This window comes from Theropithecus gelada, chromosome 7a, assembly GCF_003255815.1.
Source record: "Theropithecus gelada isolate Dixy chromosome 7a, Tgel_1.0, whole genome shotgun sequence".
NCBI lineage: Eukaryota > Metazoa > Chordata > Mammalia > Primates > Cercopithecidae > Theropithecus > Theropithecus gelada.
In genome coordinates this window covers 8,321,576-8,347,724 of record NC_037674.1, presented here as the reverse complement: position 1 = coordinate 8,347,724, position 26,149 = coordinate 8,321,576, and the positions used below count along the sequence as shown (strand labels likewise).

General features: G+C 41.5%; 1 protein-coding gene across 1 annotated transcript in view; it reads left to right on the top strand.

Annotated features, from left to right (window-relative positions):
- The window catches only part of FMN1 (formin 1), a 389,651-nt gene that overhangs the window by 56,475 nt on the left and 307,027 nt on the right, over window positions 1-26,149 (top strand). Inside the window, exon 2 of the mRNA XM_025390157.1 lies at window positions 10,473-10,648. Coding sequence (XP_025245942.1) covers window positions 10,473-10,648 — 176 coding nt within the window. The remainder of the gene's footprint in view (window positions 1-10,472; window positions 10,649-26,149) is intronic.

Here is a 26,149-nt window from a genome sequence, read left to right as displayed (position 1 = left end):
GCCTTCTTTTAGGGTTATGACAATTTTCCTGTTTTCTCTCATGAAACATTCTGAAAGAAGTTTGCTCATCCTGATAGCTCACAGAAGTTTATACTGGCCCATCGCATTGCTGCTATTATTCTAATTGGGTAGGGTGAGCATCAGGTAGCAGTAACCCTAGATGCCTCAGTGAGATATACAGAAGTGCTGGAGGGTAGGAAATAAACATCATTCCTCATGCCAATTATTGTATCAGAGTCCTGACCCACAGTATATTCAAAATAGTTTATTTATTGATTGATTTACTTACTTGAGACAGGGTCTCATTCTGCCACCCAGGTTGAAGTGCAATGGTGCGATCCTGCGTCACTGCAGCCTTGACCTTCCAGGCTCAAGCGGTCCTCCCACCTCAGCCTGCAGAGGAGCTGAGACTACAGGTGTGCACCACCCCACCTGGCTAATTTTTTGTAGCTTGGGTTACACTTTTTTGTGGATGGAGTTTTGTAGATTGGGTTTCACCATGTTGCCCAGGCTGGTCTTGAACTCCTGGGCTCAAGCGATCCATCAGCCTTGGCTTCCCAAAGTGTTGGGATTACAGGCATGAGCCACCATGCCTGGGCTATTCAAGAGAGTTTAAAATGAAAATAACTTAATGAAGAGATTGTGTCCAGATTGAAGGACCCCAGAAAACAAGCATGGGCTTGTGAGCTTCCAAGGAACTAGCAACAGCAGAAAGCCCTTACCAGCCTTAGGCCCGAAGGGCAAAGGGAGGAGAGAGTATTACAGGAACCTGGCAAGAACTGGAGGCAGGGAAGAGGGCCATGTAGTAAGAGCTGTGGTGGTAGAAGAAGTAGCCATCTCCAGAATCTTGACTTAGCAGCTATGCAGTGACACAGCCTTATTCTCCTGTTGTTCTTTTACCTGCTCTTTATGTTACAAATTCTCTGCTGTCTCATAATCATCGGTTGTCTACCTGCATGAGGTATGGGGAATGAAAAGCTAACTGGAAGCCTTGAGTGCCTGTGTAAGAATACTGCATTTGAACGTCACCATAGGGTGATCAGGCCTGGGTATCGATTGGGGAACCTCCTGTGTCAGTGTCTCCCGTTCTTTGTCTTGAGCTGGTCATGTTTCTCTCAGAATAATGTTGTAGTGTGTGTCTAGTTTTAGAGAAGACAAGTGTTCTGGAAGCCTAGGGAGGGGGGATGGGAGCTCAGGCCTCAGCATTCAGCATTTAGGAAGCGTGTGGTCACTGAATCCACTTTGCCATGAGTTAATCATGCATCAATTATGCCTGACGTCTCTCCCAGTCCGGAGGAGAAATGCCGTCAGCCATACTGGGGAAGGACAGTCACTCACCATGAAGTAAGTCTATCAGTTTCTCTCTGATTGTTGAATTAGCTGTGTTCCAAATATTTTCTAATTTCCTTTGTGATTCTTCTTTGACCCGTGAGTTATTTTGAAGTGTATGGTCTCATTTCCAAGTTTTTGGAATTTTCCAAATAATTTTCTGTTACCAGTATCTAATTTAATTCCATTGTAGCCAATGAATATATTTCGTATGATTTTGATCCTCTTAAATGTATTGAGACTTGTGGCCCAGCATGTGATCTATTTTGATAAATTCCATGTGTACTTGCAAAAATACATATGCTACAGTTATTGAATGGAGTGTGTTATAAATATCAGGTAGGTAAAATTGATGGTTAATGTTTAGGTTTTCCATATCCGTGCTGATTTTCTGTCAAGCTGTTGTAATTAATTACTAAGAAAGGAATATTGACATCTCCAAATGTAATTGTTCATGTAATTATTTCAGTTCTGATAGTTTTGCTTCATGTGTTTGGAAGTTCTGCTATTAATGCCAGGTACAAATAATGACAATGTAGGCATGTTATGTCTTTTTGATGAAGTGACCCTTTTATCATGATGAAAGTTCTCTCTTTATCCCTCTGTCTGCCCTCCTCCACACTAGTTTTCCCTAAGGTGGTTTCAGTACTTTAAAGTTGTCATTCCACTGTCTTTTGGGCCGCATGCTCTGAGAAGTCTAGTGATTCTTTAGTTTTCTGTACATAATATATTTTTTTCCTGTCCGCTTTTATAATTGTCTTTTTATCACAGATTTTCCAGTTTATTGTAGTTTTCTTTGTATTAATCCTGCTGGGGAGTCATTGAGCTACTGTGATCTGTAGGTTAATAATTTTCTTCAAATTTGGAAAATTGAAGCCAGTACTTCTTACATCTTTAAGTATTTTTCTGCTCCTTCTAGCCCATCTCTTTTTTTTTTTTAAGTACAGGGTCTCACTCTGTCATCCAGGCTGGAGTGCAGTTGTGTGATCTTGGCTCACTGCAGCCTCAACCTTCCAGGCTCAAGTGACAAGTGATCCTCCCACCTCAGCCTCCCAAGTAGCTGAGATCACAGGCGCAGGCCACTAGGCCTAGCTGGTTTTTGTATTTTTAGTAGAGATGGGGTTTTGCCATGACACCAAGGCTGGTCTTGAACTCCTGAGCTTAAGTGATCCACCCACCTCCACCTTCCAAAGTGCTGGGATTACAGGCATGAGCCACTGCGCCCAGCTACCTAGGCTTTCTACTGAGAGGTGATTTCTGGACTGAAAAAAATTACCAAAGCCCCAGTGACCTATGGGACATTATCAACCAGTCTGAAGTATGTGTAAATAGAATGGGGCGGCAAGGCGAGTTGACTCATGCCTGTAATCCCAGCACTTTGGAAAGCCAAGGCTGGCGGATTGCTCAGTGATCCAGGATCGCACCACAGCATTCCAGCCTAGATAATATAGTGAGACCCTGTCTAAAAAAAAAAGTAGATTTATTGGGAGGGAAAGTGGGAAATCTGGTGCTGGGGAAGAGTGCAGGACTCCTCCTTAGTACTAATGACTGGTGGAGGAAGGGAGATAGGAAAACTCTGGTGCCTAAGACGCTCAGGCAAAAGGTGGCGATTTACGAATCTGGATGTGTTATAGAGGCCATTTCTTAGCAGCTCTGATGAAGAGTTCACTTTAATTCCAAATCACTGGGCAATCAAGGTAATATCCAAACTTTTCTGGTTAGCAGGGCAGAGGTTGTTACTGACATACGACTAGACCAGCCTTATTGGTTCTAGTGCTGGCAATAATACCGTGTAAAGATAATTGTTAGTCCAAACACCTGGGCTGGAGCTAAGGCTAGGGTGGGAACTAAGTAGATGATACAGCTGTTTTTCTCAGAATTTTATATCACAAAAACCTTTGTCAGCCATCAGGGATCAGCTTGTTTCTTCCTTTCGATGAGAGTAATGAAATAAAGAATGCCCTGTCATTCTCACTGTGTTGCAAGGACACTCAGAGCCATATTGTATTCTCAGTCTCTTAATTATATTGTGTCTGCTCAATCACATTTAATAATGGTAAATGTACCTTCTTTCTGTATTTATCTTGTTATGTATGTTCCTTTTTGTGAGTTTCCTGGGATCATTTCTTTTTGGAAAGAAAGTTTTTAAAAAATCATTTATTATATATTTTATAATCCAGGGCTTAGTATTTTGTAGTTTTTTCTTGACTTCCTTAGCTATTAGGACAACAGGTGATTATATGTCTTCAAGAGTTGGATTTCCCACTGGTGCAACCATCCTCATAGTAATTGGAATAATGTGACATAAAAGGGAAAATGTTATTCAAATTTACTTACAATGAATACCATATGACATTTTTTTTGTATTCTTATTCTTCAGTAATATTTTGGGGGCCAGGCACAATGGCCCATGCCTGTAATCGCAACACTTTGGGAGGCCAGGGTGGTAGGATCACTTGAGGCCAGGAGTTTGAGACCAACCTGGGCAAAACAGCAAGAGCTTATCTTTACAAAAAAATTTAAAACTAGTCTTGTGTGGTGATGCACACCTGTTGTCCCCGCTACTTGGGAGGCCGAGGCAAGAGGATTGCTGAGCACAGGAGGCCAAGGCTACAGTGAATTGTGATCATGCCACTGCACTCCAGCCTGGGTGACACAGTGAGACTCCATCTCAAAATACATATACATGTTTTTTGTTAACAAGCTAGTATATTCTTTTTTTTTTTTTTTTTTTTTTGAGACAGAGTCTTACTCTGTTGCCCATGCTAGAATGCAGTGGCACAGTCTTGGCTCGCTGCAACCTCTGCCTCCCGGGTTGTGCCTCAGCCTTCCAAGTAGCTGGGATTACAGGCATCTCCCACCACACCCAGCTACTTTTTGTATTTTCAGTAGAGATGGGGTTTTGCCATGTTGGCCAGGCTGGTCTCGAACTCCTGACCTCAAGTGATCTGCCCACCTCAGCCTCCCAAAGTGCTGGAATTATAGGGGTGGGCCACTGCACCCAGTCATATTCTTAATAACCAAACATACTAAAATTTTTTGATCACTTAAGTATTTCAAGTACTAACAACTAATGTTTTGAGCATTTATTGTCTGAGAATAGACAGAGGCTTTTAATGTGTCAGTGAATCCTGCAACCTCCTCAATTTGTTCTTTCCTTGATCTTTTCTGCATCACACCTTACCTCAGTGCTCTATCCATTCTTGCCATCATTTGCGCCCTGTTTTTCAAGTGTGAAAATATCCAGTGTAACTATGGCTACAAATAAATTTCCTAGCTTGAGTAATAGACACCCCTCAACTAGTGTTCTTCACAGAAGAAAACCGTGGAAGGAGGTTAATACAATAATCATAAGAGATGTATATGTATACTTCCTTAAAATGCTATTTCACTTAAAGCCATGACTATAAATAGTTCCATTCACGGCTCTAGGCTCCTATGTTTGACTTTCTGGGAAGGAGTATATCAAAGGGTATCTATGAATGACCCTGAGGAGCTCTTGTTTCCAGAGATGATCAGCCACTTACTTGGAGCTGTTGCATTTGATGACGTGAATTCTATTTTTGGAACATGAACAGATTTAGGATCTGCTGCACAACAGTGCAGCTGAATTCTTATAAGCTTTATTGTTATTCTCTTTATCTTCTCTGACAAAAAAATAGCCTTTCACATGACTGTGTGATGTTGGATATACCCTCATTGTATATAGATTTCTTTATTTAAAACAGGAAATTATTTGCTTCTTCCATCAAATCTATCTATCCCCCAGCACAGGAAAAGTCTTCTGAAAGAAAATAATTGTGAGCCTATTTCAATATCAGGCATATTCTTATTATATTCATTTTATTGATGAGAGAATAAAGACTCAGGGAGTTTTGGTAATTTCACCAAGGTCAAAGAATTAGTAAAGGTCAAAGCCAGGAATTTAGCCCACATGGTAAAGCCCTGTACCCACGCTCTTTAACTTGTTCACATCTACTTCTCTCTTAGCCGTCAATATTCTCATCTGGGGACTGGCAATAATATGCCTCTCTAAATAGCATAAAGAAGTTAGATTTTAGTTCTGCCTTTGCTGCTAGCTGGCGTGTTGGAAATACTGCGATCTTCATGGATTTCGGTTCTCTCAACTCTAAAATGAGCATGTAGGTGGGGAGATATGCAAGATTCCTTCCAACTGTAAATTTTGTTTTATTTGAATTTAAGCATGATTTTGGAAATGCAAACTGCATTGCAGTTGCTTGATGGCCGCGGATGCTTTCCTCATCGATGCTCAGACTGACAGAGCTTGCTCCCCACTCTCTGCTAGCTTTTGATTTGCGGTCTGCCTTTCTCTGACCGGCCACACCTTCCACCTGTCCATCTTTGCTCATTCATCATTTCTCTCCCCACACACTTCCAGTGAGGCGTTAGAGGCTGGGGTGGACAGATACCACACCTCCTCAGAATTTTATCTACTAGCTGGTTTGGTGACATTGTGACATTTAACACTGCTGAGAATGAAAAGGGGGGCAGTCGCATTAGTGAGCATTGATCTCTAATTGACAGGTAGCAGCCATGAGACTATACTCTTGCCACACCTCTCTCTTCCTAGATATAGACATGATGATTACATACACAGCCACACACCCACTCTCCAAGAACTTAGCAGTGTCGCTTTCCATTAGCTACACGTCTAGGTTGCTGTCTTTCTTGCTTGTAAGTACACGTTTGAATAACATAATGGAAGACAACCTGTCCACCTGCACATATCGGTTCTGATATTCCCAGCTGAGAAAACTTCACCTCGTAGGGTTTATTTTACGTCAAGTATGATGAATGGCCTTGGGCACTACAGCACGGGAGCCAAAACTCAGGAGAGTTTTAAGCTTAGGGTTTTCGTTTTGTCTCGTCTTTTTGGATGCATGACCACTTCATCAGTGCTGTCAAGTGAGGGCTTGGTGTGATGGGAGAATTAGAGGAAACAACCTAAAAGGCACTGTAATTTTGTCCCTTGGGGACTTTTGGCCAGATCTGCTGGTTACATAGTATGTTCACAGACTTCCTTTAGGAAATTGGTATATTTTTATATGTATATTCTTTAGATGATTAAAGACAATGTCTGGTAAATAAGGTTAACTTTTTAATAAAGTGTAGTTTGTGCATGAATCTTGGTATGAATGAGTAAATGGATGTGCCATGAGTTTTCACTTCATTTTTCAAATCCTTGCAGTACATTGAATAATTCTTTTCAGTACAAATTACAAAATAAAAACACTGTCGTGTTTACGCCCTTAGCTGAAAAGGTTTAATGTCTTTAATAATTACAGTGCTTCTAGCAGGAGCAGACATGATAGTGTGTGAGGCAACTGTTTCAACAGAGAGGTCCCAAATCTCAATGGTTTATAATAAATATTTATTGTTTTTATGCACTGGCCTGGGAGTTGGCTAAGGTTCACTCGATTGGGCCTGGGTTTGACTGAGCTTGGCTCCAGGCTTGCAGGACTGTGCCTGGGTCACACGTTCTACGTCTCATTCAAAGCTCCCGAGGACCGTGTTCGTCTCATGGTGAGGGCAGAAGCACAAGGCGGGGCATGAAAACACACCGTGTGTCTCAAGGCCTTGGCCCAGAATTGGCACACTGTCACATTGTTTACATTCAGCTGACCAAAGCAAGTCATGTGGCAGGGGAAATATACCAGAAAAGGCCGTGAGTGCGTGATCATATTGCAGGGAGGGAGTGAAACAGTGGGAACCATAATCCAGTGTACCCCTGCTAGACAGACTGATCCCATTTTGGAAAGATGAGCTGTGGACACTGCCTCCTGTTTTAAATGGCGTATTACTACCTTTCCATTCTGTCTACTTCTGTTGTTTTGATAATTGACAGCAAAACCTCAGTCTGATGTTGTAGGTTAGCATCAGGAAGTGCAGCTCGTCATGTGAATGGTTTTGAAAAGCACAGACTTCCAAAGTGGTTCCAAGGTAAGTCACCCTACCTTTACTGTGACTGTGCTGTACGTTGTATTAACCGTGGTCAGCTGTACAGTTAACCTGTGTGTGTATGTGTGGTCGATCAAGCTGTTGAAATGTCTTTGAGAAACAAAATATTGAGTACAAGACAGGTTTGTAATGTGCACATGAAAGGGAAAGACACATGTTTAAACTGATAAGACCGATTGAGTTTTTCACAAAATATTCTCTAAAGATCTAACACCCCCAAATCTGTTTGTATCAGAAAATTAAATGACAGTTGACGGTTTTGACAGAATATATTTATCTAATTTCAGATGATTTTCTTCTCTTTTTCATTAAAAGTATTCAACTGGAGAGACTAGTTTGGGTGTTACCCATTTTAATAAATACAGACGTGTGCTTTATTTTTGACCAAAAAAGTTGTGTTTGTGTCGTTAAAACTCTCCACTCCAAAATTATTTTATAAATACGTTATAGTCGTCAGAATGTTGACTTTGTCATTTGTCCTAACCTACTTTGTCAGACTTTTGAGAATAACAGTTTTATGTTACTTATTTCAGTTTTATGTTACTTATGGTCCTTTTCTGTCCAAATGATTCTTGCCAAAATTATTATGCATCATGGTTTTACCTTGCGTGTTTCCTTCATAGGGATATTGTCTGGTTAAACCTTAGGTATTAGAAATTAACTCTTTAAAATTAAAACCATTTTCAGAAAGAAGACAACTTTCACCTTGACATTGTTTTCCCTCTGCATAGAGAGTGAATTGGATTGCACACCTCACCTCATTAATGCAGTATTGGATAGCCACTGCAAGTGTGTGAGGGGTTGGCATGTGTGTTTGCATAAATATGCATGCATGTGTGTTTCATCCAAGACCCCAAATCCTTGTTATTATGGGAATGTTTCACTCTCTCTTGTACCTAAATGATGAACTTATACTCACCAGACAATGTGCCTCTGATGATACAGATGTGTTACCTCAGGTGTTGTACATTGTGTTTTGTGATATATAATGTATATTATGTTTTATATTGTTTTATTATTCTCTGCAACGTTTCCCCAAAGCCAGCAGCTACTTCAAAAGAAAAATGAAAGGTTGAGGGATTTAAAATGAGGGATGTGATTAGTAACCAATACATCTTTGAAGATGAGGTAGTACAGTGAGAGTATACTGTAAATTTTAAAAGATTTATGACAAAGGTGAACAGAAATAGTCCAGGAGGAGGATGAGCCATATAAATAGAAGTTAAAGGAGGTCTGAGCTTTAATTTCTTCATCTGTTACAGTATAACCAGGTCTTCCTCAGAGTCAACATGAGCATAAAGCAAAGGTACTAAGCAGAGTGCCTTCTCCCTGAGGTTCCTTTAGGCATTAGTTCATTCCTCTGTCTTGAGACTAGAAGTGGGTCACTCCAAAGCACATGAGACTCTAAATGAGAGCCCAGAAGACTGTCTGTAGACAGTGGGTAGCAAGGGGATTAACTGGAAAGGCACTTGTTCTAAGGCATCTGGCCCAGATCAAGGAACAGCCTAGGGTATACTCTTCTAGACAACTGTGTCTGCAGGGATGAGCAGAGACTGGGGAAGCCCTGGACTCTCATTTTTCTCAGTGGCTGCAGAAAGGTGTTTTGTGGACAGCCTGCTAGAGGTTAACTGTAGACACACTGTGACCTGCATCATCTTTCACTTTGAATTGTGATTGAAAACTAATAAACCCAACAGGCAAACAACAGCCAGACCTTAGCTGTTTTCATTTTTTTTTTTCTTCTAAAATGCTACTCTAACACAACCATGCTATCCCGCAGTTCCTTTGTGAGCTGACTTACTCTCAGCTCTAGTTTCGTGTAAGTCAGGTTTCAGCATGGTAGAAGCCATTGGTTGGCTTTGGGTGACTGCCAAACAGACTCTTACAGGGATTATGTGTAATAAACACGCTATCATATATTCAACAGTGATCTCCATCGCAAAATACCCTGAGCCTAAACCTTTAACTTCTGCCTAGTTGCTTAAAATTTTGCCAAGTTTGCTTACCAGGAATTAAAAGAGGACTAGGAACTTGAGTGCTGTGTGAAACATTAGAAGTGATCTGATCTGGTATTTTCCAAACTATGTTCCAGTACATTAAGTGGCTTGCGACACGTTTAGCAGGTGTCCTTTAAATGGATTCTGTGGTCAAATAAGTTTGGAAAACCCTATGATATAGAATTAGGTTTTCTGTACTAAAGGACATCCCAAGGTCTTTAATACGCTAACACGAATCATGGTTCTTTAAGAGATACAGTATGTAGCTTTTCTCACTGATTTGACCATAAAGTCCTTTTGTTGTCGAACACATACTGCTATTTTGAGAACAGAATGTCAGGCAGAGGCTGTAGTGTAGTCATTAAAAGCACGACCCTCTATTGTTTAACTGCCCGGGTTCAAGTCCTAGCTTAACCGTTTACTGATTTTATGATTTTAAGCAAATTGCTTAACTTCTTTGTATTTCAGTTTCTCCATTTAAAATGAGAAAATGATACCTAACTATATGTTATCATAAAAATTGAACAGAGCTAAAAACAGTGTCTGGCACATAGTTAATGATTATCATCCCATTATTACTTGCCTACATTTTAGGTTAGAATGAGCTAGACTAATACCTTTGATTCTAGAGATGACAAAAGCGAATCCCAAATAGGTTTCTCATGCACTACTCACTCATTCAACAAACTGACCAAGTCCTATATGCACCATGCATAATGATTCTATTCCCAGAAATGAACAAGGTACCATTCCTGCCCTAGAGAACACACACATTAGTGACTTGGCTCAGATGACACTGTTTAGGAACTGTAGGAAAGCCACAGGCCAGACCTCCTGACTTCTGTCCCCCAGCTCCTCTGATTTCATTATGAGATAGAATGACCCATATGCAACCTGTAATCAAGAATATGGGGCATAGAGTACAGTCAATAGAGTTATCTTTTCAAACTGGGGATGAGGGCATATGTTGTAATTTTTTGTTGGTGTGATCTAGAAATTGTAGGGAGAAATACTTTTGAAGGAAAGCAATCTCGTAAAAATATAACTTAGAAAGCAAAGTAAGAGCTAGTATGAAGAAGTCTACGTAGGAGTTCCCCCAATATGGCTTTATTTATTTATTTATTTGGCTGCCATGTCACTTGATGGCCTTCTCTGTGTCTGTTTTAGGTATCTCCTCTGAGGGCTTTCCCTGGGACGGCTTCAGTGAGCAGACACCTAAAGACCTTCCCAACAGAGATGGAGGCGCGTGGGTTCTGGGCTACAGAGCAGGACCAGCCTGTCCATTTTTGCTTCATGAGGAAAGGGAGAAGTCAAACAGAAGTGAATTGTACTTGGATCTCCATGTAAGTAGAAATCTTTGTGATTGTGCTGTGGTTCTTTGTGGTCAACAGAGGCTCATTTAATATGTATTTAATGTAAATTGTGTATATAAAACTGCATTTAATGTATGAATCATTATTTTAAAAAATCAGTGGGCTGCAGAAAATCAAGATGCAGCTTGGTGATCTGAAATTTGTACACTAGAAAGTAACTAGCAACTTGTCAAGGAGTGACTGTGTTTGTCATTTATCTGAGTGTTTTCAGAGCACTCTGTTCATTAGCTTTGCAGCGTAAATCTCATTGTGGGAGTACCCACTGGTTGCGAGTCACTACGTAATATCCTTTTACTAAAAATTTGTGAATAACATAGGTAAGCCAACTGATATGCTCTGGATTCTCAAGTGAAATCCAAGTACCAGGGCCGGGCGCGGTGGCTCAAGCCTGTAATCCCAGCACTTTGGGAGGCCGAGACGGGCGGATCACGAGGTCAGGAGATCGAGACCATCCTGGCTAACACAGTGAAACCCCGTCTCTACTAAAAATACAAAAAACTAGCCGGGCGAGGTGGCGGGCGCCTGTAGTCCCAGCTACTCGGGAGGCTGAGGCAGGAGAATGGCGTAAACCCGGGAGGCGGAGCTTGCAGTGAGCTGAGATCCGGCCACTGCACTCCAGCCTGGGCGGCAGAGCGAGACTCCGTCTCAAAAAAAAAAAAAGAAAAAAAAGAAATCCAAGTACCCTGCCTGCCTTCCATATTCATGAACCTTTCTCCCCAGCTGCTCAAGTAACAGGTAGATAGGTTGGCAGAAAATCTGCAGAATACAGGATGATGCATTTAAAAAACATAACTTTCTCCTTTCTCTTTTTTTTTTTTTTTTTTTTTTTTCTTTGAGGCGGAGTCTCCCTCTGTCGCCCAGGCTGGAGTGCAGTGGCCGGATCTCAGCTCACTGCAAGCCCCGCCTCCCGGGTTACGCCATTCTCCTGCCTCAGCCTCCCGAGTAGCTGGGACTACAGGCGCCTGCCACCTCGCCCGGCTAGATTTTTTGTATTTTTTAGTAGAGACGGAGTTTCACCGTGTTAACCAGGATGGTCTTGATCTCCTGACCTCGTGATCCGCCCGTCTCGGCCTCCCAAAGTGCTGGGATTACAGGCTTGAGCCACCGCGCCTGGCCTCCTTTCTCTTTTTTAAAATTTTTGTTCACTTTTAATAACCTCTCTGCGGTTTTCTTTTTAATTAATTTTTTTTATTTCAATAGGTTTTTGGGGAACAGGTGGTGTTTGGTTACATGAGTAAGTTCTTTAGTGGGGATTACTGAGATTTTGGTGCACCCATCATCTGAGCACTGTACACTGTACCCAATATGTAGTCTTATCCTTCGTGTTCCCCGACCCTTTCCCACAAGTCCCCAAAGTCCACTGTATCATTGGTGATGCCTTTGCGTCCTCATAGGTTAGCTCCCACTTACTAGTGAGAACATATAATGTTTGGTTTTCCATTCCTGAGTTACTTCACTTAGAATAATAGTCTGCAATTTTACCCAACTTTCTGCGAATGGCATTATTTCATTCCTTTCTATGGCTGAGTAGTATTCCATGGTATATGTGTATATATATGTGTGTGTGTGTGTGTATGTATACACACATATATACATACACAATATGTATATACATATATACACACACACACAATATGTATATACATATACACACACATATATACACATATATACACACACACGCACACACATACATACTACATTTTCTTTATCCACTCATTGATTGATGGGGATTTGGGCTGGTTCCATATTTTTGCAAATTGTGCTGCTAATAAACATGCATGTGCAAATATCTTTTCTTATATAATGACTTCTTTTCCTCTGGGTAGATACCCAGTAGTGGGATTGCTGAATCAAATGATAGATCTACTTTTAGTTCAAAAAAATTAGCCTTCTCTGTTTTTGTTTGTTTGTTTTTGTTGTTGTTTTGTTTTGCTTTGTTTTTTTGAGATGGAGTCTTGCTCTGTTGCTCAGGCTGGAGTGCAGTGGCACGATCTTGGCTTGTTGCAACCTCTGCCTCCCGGGTTCAAGCAATCCCCCACCTCAGCCTCCTGAGTAGCTGGGCTTACAGGCGTGAGCCGCCACACCCAGCTAATTTTTGTATTTTTAGTAGAGATGGGGTTTCACCATATTGGCCAGGCTGGTCTCAAACTCCTGACTTGAAAATGTTCCCTCTCTCAGCCTCCCAAAGTGCTGGATTACAGGCATGAGCCATACATCCAGCTGTCTTCTCCTTTCTTACTCATTCTTGTTTTCATTGACGCAGAAGTATTGACTCCTCCTCAGAAAGCACTGGGCTGGGGTTCAGCTACTTCCACATTTAGATGGCCTGATAGGATTGACCAGATTATTGTGATTCTCTGCAATCCCTCTTTACCCATCCAGTTTCCTGTCACAGATGAGGTGAGCCACCAAAAATCTAAGAAGCACTTTTTCTTTTTTTTAACCACTAACTTTAATGCCTGTTGACAATCTTGTGTTCTCCAACTCATTACTTTCAGACCTGGAACCATGTGTTTGACGAGTGTAGGTTAAATCTGTGATGTTCACATGGGTGTCATTCAAAGAGCAGGAGAACCCTGTGTTTTTCATAACCATAAAACCATGGTCACCGCATGTCATTTTAGAACAGCATTCAGCATTTCAGGTATCACAAAAGGAGGTTTAGAAATGAAGCTGAAAGATGAGAAAGCTGCAGTCCTGCGGGAGATGGCATGAGAATTAGTAAAGGTTTTGATTTTGTTCCCCTACGTAAATTTGTGCGTCTCGAGAGATATGGTTAAAGTAGGAAGTGTAACAGTGACATCTGTTGGTGAATTACTTTAAGTTGCATTTGCTGCAGACAGCAGATCTACAGTGTAAAAGTGCTGAAGTAGATTTTGAAAAGCTACTTTATTTTTCTTCTGTGTTTTAAAAAAATTCTGTGTTTATGTGATTTTTAAAATTGGCTGAAGTTTGTATTTCTGGTTTTCCTTTTCCTCTGTAAATTAAATGATTAATTTTTTACAATTATAAATATCCTACACAATCCTTATAGAAAATTTGAAATACATAGTTACAGTGAAAACAAACCTCATAATCCTAGCAGCTAAGATGACTGTTACAATTTGATAAATTTTCTTTGTATTTTTTCACTAAGTATGGTTTGTTTTTCAATGAGAGACTTTTTTTAAACATACAAGCATGCCAGATTTTATAACCTCCTCTCTCTTTTTTTTTTTTTTTTTGAGATAGAGTCTCGCTCTGACGCTCAGGCTGGAGTGCAGTGGTATAATCTTGGCTCACTGCAACCTCCACCTGCTGGATTCAAGCGATTCTCCTGCCTCAGCCTCCTGAGTAGCTGGGATTACAGGCGTGTGCCACCATGCCCAGCTAATTTTTTTGTATTTTCAGTAGAGAATAATTTTTTTGTATTTCACCATGTTAGCCAGGATGGTCTCGATCTCCTGACCTCGTGATCCACCTGTCTCGGCCTCCCAAAGTGCTGGGATTACAGGCGTGAGCCACCACATCTGGTCTCCTTCTCTTTTTCAAATAATTACTCTTACATTGCTTATCCAGGCTGTTACAAGTTCATTATAGATGTGTTTTAAGTGATTGAGTGATATTCCACGAAATGGTATGCTAAAATTTATTTAATCATTTCTCCATTATTGGATATTGAAGTTGTTTCCAGTTTTGGAATAGGACCACTATTTGGAAATAAAATAGCATGACCACACATATAATTTTTCCTATACCCTTCCCTCCCATTATTTAGGACTATTTCCTTATGATAAAATTCTAGGAGGTGGATTATTTTCTATAATATTTATAGGTTTTTGATATTTATCACTAGATGAAAAATGTCTATTTCCTGAACTAGCCTTTTAAGGGTTTTATATGTTTATATATGTTATATATCGTATATAAGTTATCCATATGTATATATGTATAATTTTAATATATATGTATAAATACATGTGTGATATATAAATATATATTTGTATATATAAATACTGTGTAATTAAAAACAAGTATATATTTATATGTTGCTTAGTTTTTCATTAATCAGAATTATAAAACTAAAATAGTTTCTTTTGATTATTTTCTGAATCAGCTGTTTTTTTTTCTTTGAGCCCTGTGTTTCCTTCCTCACTTCCAAGCCCTTCTCCCCTCTTTGGACAGTGTGATTTGACTCTTACATGCTTAAATATTGATATTCTAGGTAAGGTTTCTATCTGAAAGGATTCTACTTATTTAGAACAAATGTGTATCCTATAAAAGACTATAAATTGGGTACAGTGTATACTGCTTGGGTGATGGGTACAAATCTCATAAATCACCACTAAAGAACTTACTCATGTAACCAAACACCACCTGTTTCCCAATAGCTTATAGAAATAAAAAAGTAAAAAAAAAGAAGAAAAACTTAGCGTCCTATTAATGACTAGCATCTCACAAAAATCCCTTTCCTCTGGTGGGCTTTAGACTCCAGGCAATATATCGATCGGCCTTAGACACTGGACCAGCACTGCCATGCTTCCAGTTTTAAACCTAACTTGCAGCATCACCATCAGGATGTTACCTTCCTAAGCCTTTTTCTGTGGCTACACTGACTCTCATTAGTACGTGATGACAGCTAAAACATTTCATACTTGAGATAATTGGTGGGAGTTTGGCATCCATGAGTCAGGATGGACATTGGCATCAAGGCTAGGGTTGTTACTAAGTCCCCTCATTTAGCTGGGCATTCATCTTTTAGTTACTAAACTATGAGAAGACTCAGGGGTTCCTTCGGGAATGGCAGGAGGTGGGGTTGGTGTAGGACAAACACTAGGGAGACTCTGGGCAGCATCTATTTAACAAACTAAATGAAAAAACAAAACAAAACAAAACACCTCCTTTACCCTCACAACACTTTTGACATTCTGAGACCAAGTGTACATGTTTTTCATAACAAGCAATTCTCCAATTCCCTGGAGACACCAACTGGGTATCCCACAATTCAATTCAATTGACACGATCTACTTGGAATCATAGCCAGATCCCACAAGTTAAGGGTTCAGTTCCACAAAACTGCCACACCTCAGATGGCAATCACAAGTAGTGGGTTCCCAGGTTACCCATAACTTCTGTGCAACTTGGATACAAATAGGAGGTTCCCATGACCCCCTTGTCCGGTTCAGTAATTTGCTAGGATAACTTGTACAACCTAGGGAAACAGTTAACTTACTGTTACCAGAAAGGCATCTTGATTCAGACCCCAAGAGAGGGTTGTTGGACCTTGCACAAGAGAGAATTTGGGGCAAGTCCATAAAGTAAAAGCAAGTTTACTAAGAAAGTAAAGGAATAAAAGAATGGCTACTCCATAGGCAGAGCACAGTGGTATGGTCTGCTTGATTGAGTATACCTATAGTTATTTCTTGATTATATACTAAATAAATAAGGGGTGAATTATTCATGAGTTTTCCAGGAAAGAGGCGGGGATTTCCTGGAATTGAGGGTCCCTCCCCTTTTTAGACCATATAAGTGAACTTCCCAACACTACCATGGCATTTGTAAACTATCATAGCACTGGTGGGAGTGTGTTATCATTAGCATGTAATGAGCAGTGAGGATGACCAGAGGTCACTTTTGTAGCCATGTTGGTTTTGGTGGGTTTTGACTGGCTTCTGTACCACATCCTGTTTTTATCAGCAGGGTCTTTGTGACCTGTATCTTGTGGCAACCTTCTTTCTTATCCTGTGACTAAGAATGCCTAATCTGCTGGGAATGCAGCCCAGCAGGTTTCAGCCTTATTTTACCCATCCCCCATTCAAGATGGAGTCGCTCTGGTTCAAACGTCTCTGACATTACCAATTTATTACAAAGGATATTTTTAAAGGATACAAATGAATAGCCAGATCAAGAGCTACATAGGATGAGGTCTGGAAGGGTCCCGAGCACAAGAGCTTCTGTCCCTGTGGAGACAGAACTTCTTTGGGTAGGGTTTTTATGCAGTCTTCATTATATTGGTGATTAGTTCAGCCTTCAGCCTCTCTACCCTCCTGGAGGTGAGTTGTTGGGACCCAAAATGCCAACCACCTAATCACAAGGTTGGTTCCCTTGGCAACCAGCCTCCCATCCTCTAAAAGTCACCTCATAACATAAGCTCAGGTGTAGGTGAAAGGGGCTTGTTCTGAATAACAAAAGATGCCCCTTTCACCTTTATTGTTTCTGAGCTGTTTCAGAAGCTGAGGACAAAAAACATATTACAACTTCTATAGATATTTGAATATATTTGAGTATATCCAAATGTTACTACTACTTCTGTGGCTCTTATCACTTAGGAAGTTACGAAAGTTTTAGAAGTTCTGACTAGGAGCCAGATGAAGACCAAATACACAGTATATTTCTCATTATATCAGTATATCACACAACTAGTACTATGATGTAGATGCTAGACTGCTGTGTAGGGAAGCTCTGTTTGGGTAATTATCCTACAAGTTCTGGTCAAGCAAATTCTATAGACTATTATGGGCAAACTACAAAGCTCTCGAAAGACTGAACCCAAAACTCTGCCAGCTCCACTTTTGGGCCGTGGGGTTTCCAAATATTGTATGGGACGTGACTATACCACAACATGATTTGTTTTTTTAAATCTGAAATTCATATTTAACTGGGTATCCCATATTTTATTAACTAACTCCGTCAACCCTAGATAATTACTTTTGAAGCAAGATCCAAATGTGTGAATTGCCCTTGGGTAGCATCTATATATGACAAAACCTCAGTCACCCTAGAGTGCCCATTTAGAACATGAATATTAAGAAGTTAGCCTGAAGGGGCAGTTTCTTATGTTCCACTGAACTAGGAGCTACCATTAGTCATGCATCTCAGGTCCTATGGCACTTTCAACTAGATTTATCAAAGGCAACTGAATATAGTCAGAGACTAGAGAAACACTGGGGCCTAAATTCTTATAACAAGTGCAGTTTCCTGAAGATTCCAGTGGAGAGGAATGCTCACCATGGAGAATAGTTTGTAACGTGTCTATAAACAAAGACATGGGTAGATAGAAAACACACTGAAAGAGGTACGGCCTGAAATTGAAAACAAAGATATGAAAAGCAGAAACAGGTAAGTAGTCATTAGGGTCATATCCTGGTGGTACTACTCTTTGGAAATAGGATTTTGTATGCCAGCTTTTAAAACACTTTGGAGGCCGAGGCAGGTGGATCACCTGAGGTCAGGAGTTTGAGATCAGCCTGACCAACACGATGAAACCCCATCTCTACTGAAAATACAAAAATTGGCCAGGTGTGGCGGTGGGTGCCTGTAATCCCAGCTACTTGGGAGGCTGAGGCAGAAGAATCACTTGAACTGGGAGGCAGAGGTTGCAGTGAGCCGAGAATGCACCATTGCTTTCCAGCTGGGTGACAGAGCGAGACTCCGTCTTAAAAACGCGCGTGCACACGCGCGCACACACACACACACACAAATCTGAACTCTTGTTGATTCTGGTGTCCAAGGCTCATCACAATCCCTTTCTCGCCTGTGAGGCCCTGCATGTTTTTTACTGAATTGGCTTAATTGGCTGGGGAAGACACAGCATCCCGTTCCAAGTAATTGTCTCTTATGAACTTGGATGTAATTACCAAGGCTACTCCCAACCTTGACTGTCTAAACGGTAATAAGAACTTCCATATCTTATTGATCACTTCCTAAAAGCCAGACCCTGCCCTTAGAGGTGTTATTATACATATTGTACAAATAAGCAAGGGCACGGGTAGGATTTAAACCCAATCTGATTGGAGACCCAAGTACTTAAATGTTAACTCCTTCTTCCTCTCCACTACTTTTGGACTTACTTGTTTTGTTTTTAAGAACAAAAGACATTCATTTAATGGATGGGGATTAGCTCCCATAATCAGTGAGGAGGATTGTGATCCAGGCTCAGAATTAGAGAGCTAGACCTACAACCAAAATTACTCCACAGAACTCATCCAGTAAAAATTCTGCAGCTACTAATATGGGACACTAGCTACCTCAGCATGCACCAGGTATCCTGGGTCTTTAAAATTAATGGTGATTGAGGTGATAGGTATCCTAATTACTCTCTCTTAATCATTACATATTGTATACAAGTATCAGAGTAGCACATGTACCCCAAAATATGTATGATATATCAATTTTTTAACATTTAAAAATAAAATTAATGGCGAAACATTGCTGGGAATGTTACAAATGCAGGTTCATTCAGCCGCTTGCTGCCTGCCAAACCAGTTAGCAAGGTGGGGGTATGGTAGAAGAGTGACTTTATTATAAACCAAAGTTAGCCATGGAGAAAACGGTCCAGGCTCTTGTCTTAATGGAACTACTTCAAATTTCTAAGCGAAATGCGAGGATTTAAGAAGGGGAAGTTGGCCGGGTGCGGTGGCTCAAGCCTGTAATCCCAGCACTTTGGGAGGCTGAGACGGGCGGATCACGAGGTCAGGAGATCAAGACCATCCTGGCTAACACGGTGAGACCCCGTCTCTACTGAAAAATACAAAAAACTAGCCGGGCGAGGTGGCGGGCGCCTGTAGTCCCAGCTACTCGGGAGGCTGAGGCAGGAGAATGGCGTGAACCCAGGAGGCGGAGCTTGCAGTGAGCTGAGATGGCGCCACTGCACTCCAGCCTGGGTGACAGAGCGAGACTCCGTCTCAAAAAAAAAAAAAAAAGAAGGGGAAGTTTTGGCCGGGTGCGGTGGCTAACGCCTGTAATCCCAGCACTTTGAGACGCTGAGGCGGGCGGATCATGAGGTCAGGAGATCGAGACCATGCTGGCTAACCCGGTGAAATCCCGTCTCTACTAAAAAATACAAAAAACTAGGTGGGCGAGGTGGCGGGCGCCTGTAGTCCCAGCTACTTGGGAGGCTGAGGCAGGAGAATGGCATGAACGCGGGAGGTGGAGCTTGCAGTGAGCCAAGATCGCGCCACTGCACTCCAGCCTGGGCAACAGAGTCCGTCTCAAAAAAAAAAAAAAAAAAAAAAAAAGGGGAAGTTTTGCCACCACGGAGTATCCTCCATGCAGTGGTGAGGCAGTGCACATCTGTGTGACTTGTCCCAGTGGCTTATCTTGAGTTATTGCCACATCTGGTAAATGGGCCTGCATCATCTCATCATCTTGGGTTCAACTGCAGCCTTGAAGCAAGCTCTGGGTGGGGGAGATTTCCACAGTTGCTTGTATTGTTTCAAGATTTAGTCTTTGGAAATTTTTTTTTTTTTGAGATGGAGTTTTACTTTTGTTGCCCAGGCTAAAGTGCAATGGTGCCATCTCAGCTCACTGCAACCTCCGCCTCCTGGGTTCAAGCTATTCTTGTGCCTCAGCTTCCCGAGTAGCTGGGATTACAGGCATGTGCCACCATACCCAGCAAATTTTTGTGTTATTAGTAGAGATGGAGTTTCTCCATGTTGGTCAGGCTGGCCTTGAACTCCCAACCTCAGGTGATCCACCCACCTTGGCCTCCCAAAGTGCTGGGATTACAGGCACCCACCATCATGCCTGGCTAATTTTTGTGTTTTTGTGGAGATGGAGTTTCACCACATTGGCCAGGCTGGTCTTGAACTCCTGACCGCAGGTGATCCATCTGCCTCAGCCTCCCAAAGTTGTGGGATTACAGGCATGAGCCACTGCACCCGGCCATTTTTTCTTGTTTTGTTTTGAGATGGAGTCTCGCTCTGTTACCTAGGCTGGAGTGCAGTGGCACAATCTTGGCCCACTGCAAGCTCCGCCTCCCGGGTTCCCACCATTCTCCTGCCTCAGCCTCCTGAGTAGCTGGGACTACAGGTGCCCGCCACTGCGCCCGGCTAATTTTTTGTATTTTTTTTAGTAGAGACAAGGTTTCACCGTGTTAGCCAGGATGGTCTCGATCTCCTGACCTTGTGATCTGCCCGCCTCGGCCTCTCAACGTTCTGGGATTACAGGTGTGAGCCACCGCGCCCGGCCTCAGGTTTCTTTATAGAATAATAAGCTTGGATAAATTATTGCATCACCTTAGTGCTTAATGGAACTGTGAAATTTGCTTTTCTTTGATCTTTATAACACACATTCTTACCTCTTGTTCTCCTATTCTTATGAGAAATATCATAGCTGTTCATATAAAATTTGGACTCGAGGGTATATACAGAGAAAACTCTGTATTATACTTTCAAAGCCAGAGAGGTCACAGAATAGAACTGAATTTTAAATAAAATGATGAAGAATTTGTCTAAGAATTGTATTTAAGTGAATTGGAATATTGCCACTAAAATACTTGATTTTCTCTAAAATTCACATGATTGTTTTTTGCCCCCTCTGGATGTGTTCCAATTTTTTACCCCCATTTTTCTGTCTGAAAAGCTTAAAGTTCTGTCTGCATTCACTAAACTTAAGAGTGCTGTGAGCCTCACATGGTGTCTTCCAACCTTGGTCTCTTACTATGTACATCATTTGTGCTCCGTGCATGTCTTTCAGAAAAGCATTTTCTTCTTCTCTCTCTCCAGGATGAAGGTGGGAATTTGTGGTTAAAATTACAATCCCATATGAGCTATTTAGAATTTGAAATGCAGTAGCCTTTGCATACTGACTGTGAATACCCCTATATTAACATAAAGTTCTGATTTTTATGGCCCAGTTGCTTTTCTGTTGCCTTTTGGATTTTACAGATTTTACTTAAGCAATTCCAATGTATTAGTATCATTATTTCTAAATTGCATTAAGGATTGCAGCCACTAGTGTCTTGCACATGAACATCATAAACTTTCCTTCTCCAGCTATGGAAAGTATGTGACTTTGATTCTAGGAACTGTTATAGCATTTCTTCAGAATATTTCATGAGGCTTTTTAAAGTGTTGAAAATGACAGTAGTCCTATATATACTTGTTTTATTTAAATCTCCAATTAAAATGGTGTACCACACGGAGGCAATAGTGAATACATTTCAAAACCGTGGAAACGTGGTTCCTCCCCACCACTTGCACGTGCTCCATAATAATGATGGTCACATTTATTTAGCGTCTGGGGAATCAAGCAGGCACCAGGTTAAGAATATCAGCACATTTAATTATTGAACTATTCGATGAGTTAAGTATTATTTTTCTCATTTTACACATGAATGCTATCTTAGAGATGTTAAAGAGCCTGCCTCAAGTGACAAGGCTAGTTTGTGACTAGTAATATCTCATGCTAAACCCCAATACGTCCCTCTTCAAAGACATAGCATTGTTGCCTCTACTTTTTCTCTGCTCTCTCTTTAACTGTTTAATAATTGATGGGCCAGGCGCAGTGGCTCACACCTATAATCCCAATGCTTTAGGAGGCCAAGGCGGGTGGATCACTTGAGCCCAGGAGTTTCAAACCAGCCTGAGCAACATAGAGAAACCCTATCTCTAGAAAATAAAATAGAACAAAAATTAGCCAGGTGTGGTGTCATGCACGTGTGGTCCCAACTACTCAGGAGGCTGAAGTGGGAAGATGGCTTGTGCCCTGGGAGGCAGAGGTTGCAGTGAACTGAGATTGCCCCACTGCACTCCAGCCTGGGCGACAGAGCAAGACTCCGTCTCAAAAAAAGAATTGGATCATAGCTGTGGTAATGCCTGACTGACTTTCTCCTTTGTAATTTTAGTGCATTGACATTTGTTTCAACAGTTTTCTCTTTAAATGTCTGAATTAATCTTGTGGACATTAGGGTCAAAGAATCATTACTGATTCAGGATTCATTTGCGACCTTTCTACCCTCTGTAAACTTCTAATTTCAGCAGCCGTGTGGTTCTGGGTAACCAGGTGATCTATTTTGCCTCCCTTCCTATGTTTCAGTGGGAAAGAAAACTATTATAAAATAGTTTTTTTGATTTATTGTCATGAACAAACATTTAGAATCAGGTGGATCCAGTGCAAATGTTGGCTTTATGGCAGAAACTTTCATTGGACAGTAATAATCTGTCAAATGCAATTAATGGCATCTTTCTCATAGAGTTATGGAGAGGATTAGGGTGCAAGAAAACTTGCATAAATAACCCAGCATTCTGCCTACTTGGAACAGCATGCGTGCTCCTCTCATCCATCTTCATTTTCTTTTAGGTAAATCCTCACCTTCCCTAGATTTTCTATTGTCCTCTTTAAAAATATTTTTAAATGATACTTGGATCTTTGGAGTTTGAACTAATATTCTCAAGATAACTTTTACTTTAAAAAATGAAAGAAGGAAAAGAAAAAGTTATAGCGGTAGCCATGAACTGCCTCGTTTTACTGCATGGGAAGAAGGGAGTGTAGGCAGCAACAGGCGTAAGTAGTCTAATAAATTCCAGGTCCTCATCTTTTATCAGGAGCAACTTAGTCACAGTGAAATGCTTTCTCCATAGACTCCATGCCTTCTGCTGTCATTAGCCATACGGAACAGCAATATTATGCCTTCACTTTGGAGAAGCTCAAAACTCTTCTGAAACACATCCCAGGAAATTCTGTACTTTAAAGACTGCTACCCACCAACCCTCATCCCGCCCACCCCAGCTTCAGAAGTCACAGCCTTTCTTTCCCTTTTTACATTATTTTACTTTGTCATTGGTATTAAATCCATTTCTAGGGGACCTTTGACACTGGTTGGTGGAAGAACCAAGTCTTAGAAATATTTGGGAGTAGGATTCTAACCAGTAACATAATAACTATTTCAAACTTGATTTTCATGTGGGTAATCTTTTATTTCATTTGTAATGAAGCAGCACCTTTGAAGTCTAATGAATTGACCCAAAACCAAACGTAAATAAATAAATAAAATGGCTAGTGCTGTGCTACTGAGGACCCAGGCTTACTGTTTCCGAACAGTCCTTCCCCAAAGGAGGGAAAATCTCAGTACTAAGGCACCTAGTGTCATTTTCAGCATGCTTTTTCTCATGAGAAAAAGATGGAAGAAACCACATTCATGGATTTTTTTTTTCCTCTCAAATAACTGAGTTGGTTTAAAAATCACGTTGGAGCTTGGGAAACAAAGTAAAGAACAGGGCACACTTTGTCACCTTATGCAGTGGCCGCTTGAGGAAAGTTTAATTACTCTCTTCAGGTGACACAGATGGAAGTAATCCAATCCAGAAAACACTGGCCCTGAAACACCCAAAGGGATCCCTTGGAAGAATTTGCTTTGGAGCTCAGTGTCCTTGTGGCATGGTTGCAGCTGGGGCGTGCGGAGGTGTGTTGTACGTAGCCCTTCTGCCCAAGTGCATGTATCGGAGTTGGGAGAAGAAAACTTCCTGCTTGGGCTGTTAGTTCATCAGTAACTACTTGTTTTATAATGAGAATGCCAAAAAAGTCTGTTAGATGATGGTTGATGTCCCTAAGGAAGCTGTTCTTTTCCTAGGAAAACATATCCTACTTACTGCAGGTCATTGATGAGGGCCAAACATATAATAGTGTATGCCTCATAGCAATTCATGAACCAGGAACTGTTCTTACCAGTTTCCAGGTGAGGGAGCTGCAGCACAGGGAGCTTATATATAATTTGCCCCAGGTTAAGCCTCTTGTGGGAGTGGAGCATGGTGTGAGCCCAGGACTCAAGGCCTGTTCTTTGTTGTTGTTGTTGTTGAGATGGAGTCTTGCTCTATTTCCCAGGCTGGAGTGCAGTAGTGCCATCTCGGCTCACTGCAACCTCCACCTTCCAGGTTCAAGCGATTCTCCTGCCTCAGCCTCCTGAGTAACTGGGACTACAGGCACACACCACCACCATGCCTGACTAATTTTTTGAATTTTTAGTAGAGATGGAGTTTCACCACGTTGACCAGGGTGGTTTTGAACTCCTAGCCTCAAGTGATCCGCCTGCTTTGGCCTCCCAAAGTGCTAGGATTACAAGCGTGAGCCACTGCACCCGGCCGAGGGCCTGTTCTTAATTCTGCACACTGCCCATGTTTCTTGATCATCATAAGATTACATACCCCCTGCTGTCTTCTTTTCTTCAAGCTTCGCAAGATGTCCCAGCCTTTCTCCTTTCCTTTTAGATTCCTCTAGTTTGTTATCAATATTCAATCCATTTCCACAGAAGCTTTGATACTGCCCAGTGGAACCAGTCTCAGAAATACTTTATTTTCAACAGAAAAAAAGACCTTAATCACTGGGATGGGTACTTGCAAGAGGCAGGTGCTGCCTGTTGTCTTTTTAACCAATTAGTAAAGACAGTTGCAGGCTTCTGATGGGGTGACCCGGAGAGGCTGTTGTAAGCTTTGCTTTGGCAGAGGAACGCCACAGCATGAAGGCAGGGAAAGTGCTACAAAACTAGAAGTTTAAGGGTATGTCTGGCCTTGTCTTTCGTTTGGCCTTACATTCCTGTGAATTAGGTAGAAGCAAGGTGTTGTCTCCATTTCAGAGATGCAGAAAATGAGCATAACGAAGATGCTGTTGAGGAAGAAGGTAAGACCCACAGCATAGCAGCAGGGTGATGTGATGTGGGTGAACAGGAGATGGGATGCCTTTTTTCCCATCTGGGTGCTGCACTTGAGCAGTATGAACTGGTACCAGTTGTTTAGCTTCCCTTGACCTCAAATGTCTTCGCCTTTAAAACTAAAGGTCAAGCCAGGCCGGGAGCAGTGGCTAACGCCTGTAGTCCCAGTACATTGTGTGGCCGAGGCAGGCAGATTACTTGAAGCCAGGAGTTTGAGACCAGCCTGGGCAACATGGTGAAACCCCGTCTCTATAAAAAATACAAAAATTAGCCGGGCGTGGTGACACTCACCTATAATCCCAGGTGCTCAGGAGGCTGAGGTGGGAGAATCATTTGAGCAGGGGAGGTCAAGGCTGCGTGAGCAGTGATTGTGCCACTGTACTTCAGCCTGGGAAAAATGAGCCGGGCGCGGTGGCGGGCGCCTGTAGTTCCAGCTACTCGGGAGGCTGAGGCAGGAGAATGGCGTGAACCCAGGAGGCGGAGCTTGCAGTGAGCCAGGATCGCGCCACTGCACTCCAGCTTGGGCGACAGAGCGAGACTCCGTCTCAAAAAAAAAAAAAAAAAAATAAATAAATAAATAAATAAAGCCAAGCTAGATAATTTCTAATATTTCTGAGGTCCCATTCAACCTTCCAGCAACTTGATTCTACCCAAATTATTCCATACTCTTGTACTTCTTTTCTACGACACCTCATTTTACAGACATTTTTTGACTCCTTGTGATGTTACAATTTTCTCAGCTCTACCCTTTTGTCCAAGATGCCATTTGTTGAATTAAAACACACTTCCTGAACCAAAAAACCAGGTCTTCACCCATTAACCCACCCATATCTTTATTCAGAACTTATTTTTCCCAGTCCATTGCTCTTAACTTTTTTCACCTGCAGAAATAGTTTCCCCACTCTTATTTACCCTTACTAAGTTTAACTCCTTTCTACTTTTTGTTTCAAACAGTTTTCACATGAAGCTATTTGAACTACTTAGGGAAGCTAGAAGCGATTTGCCATTAAAATCAGGCCCAGAACTTGAAATAAGTTGGACGAGGAAAATCATGACAATTAAGT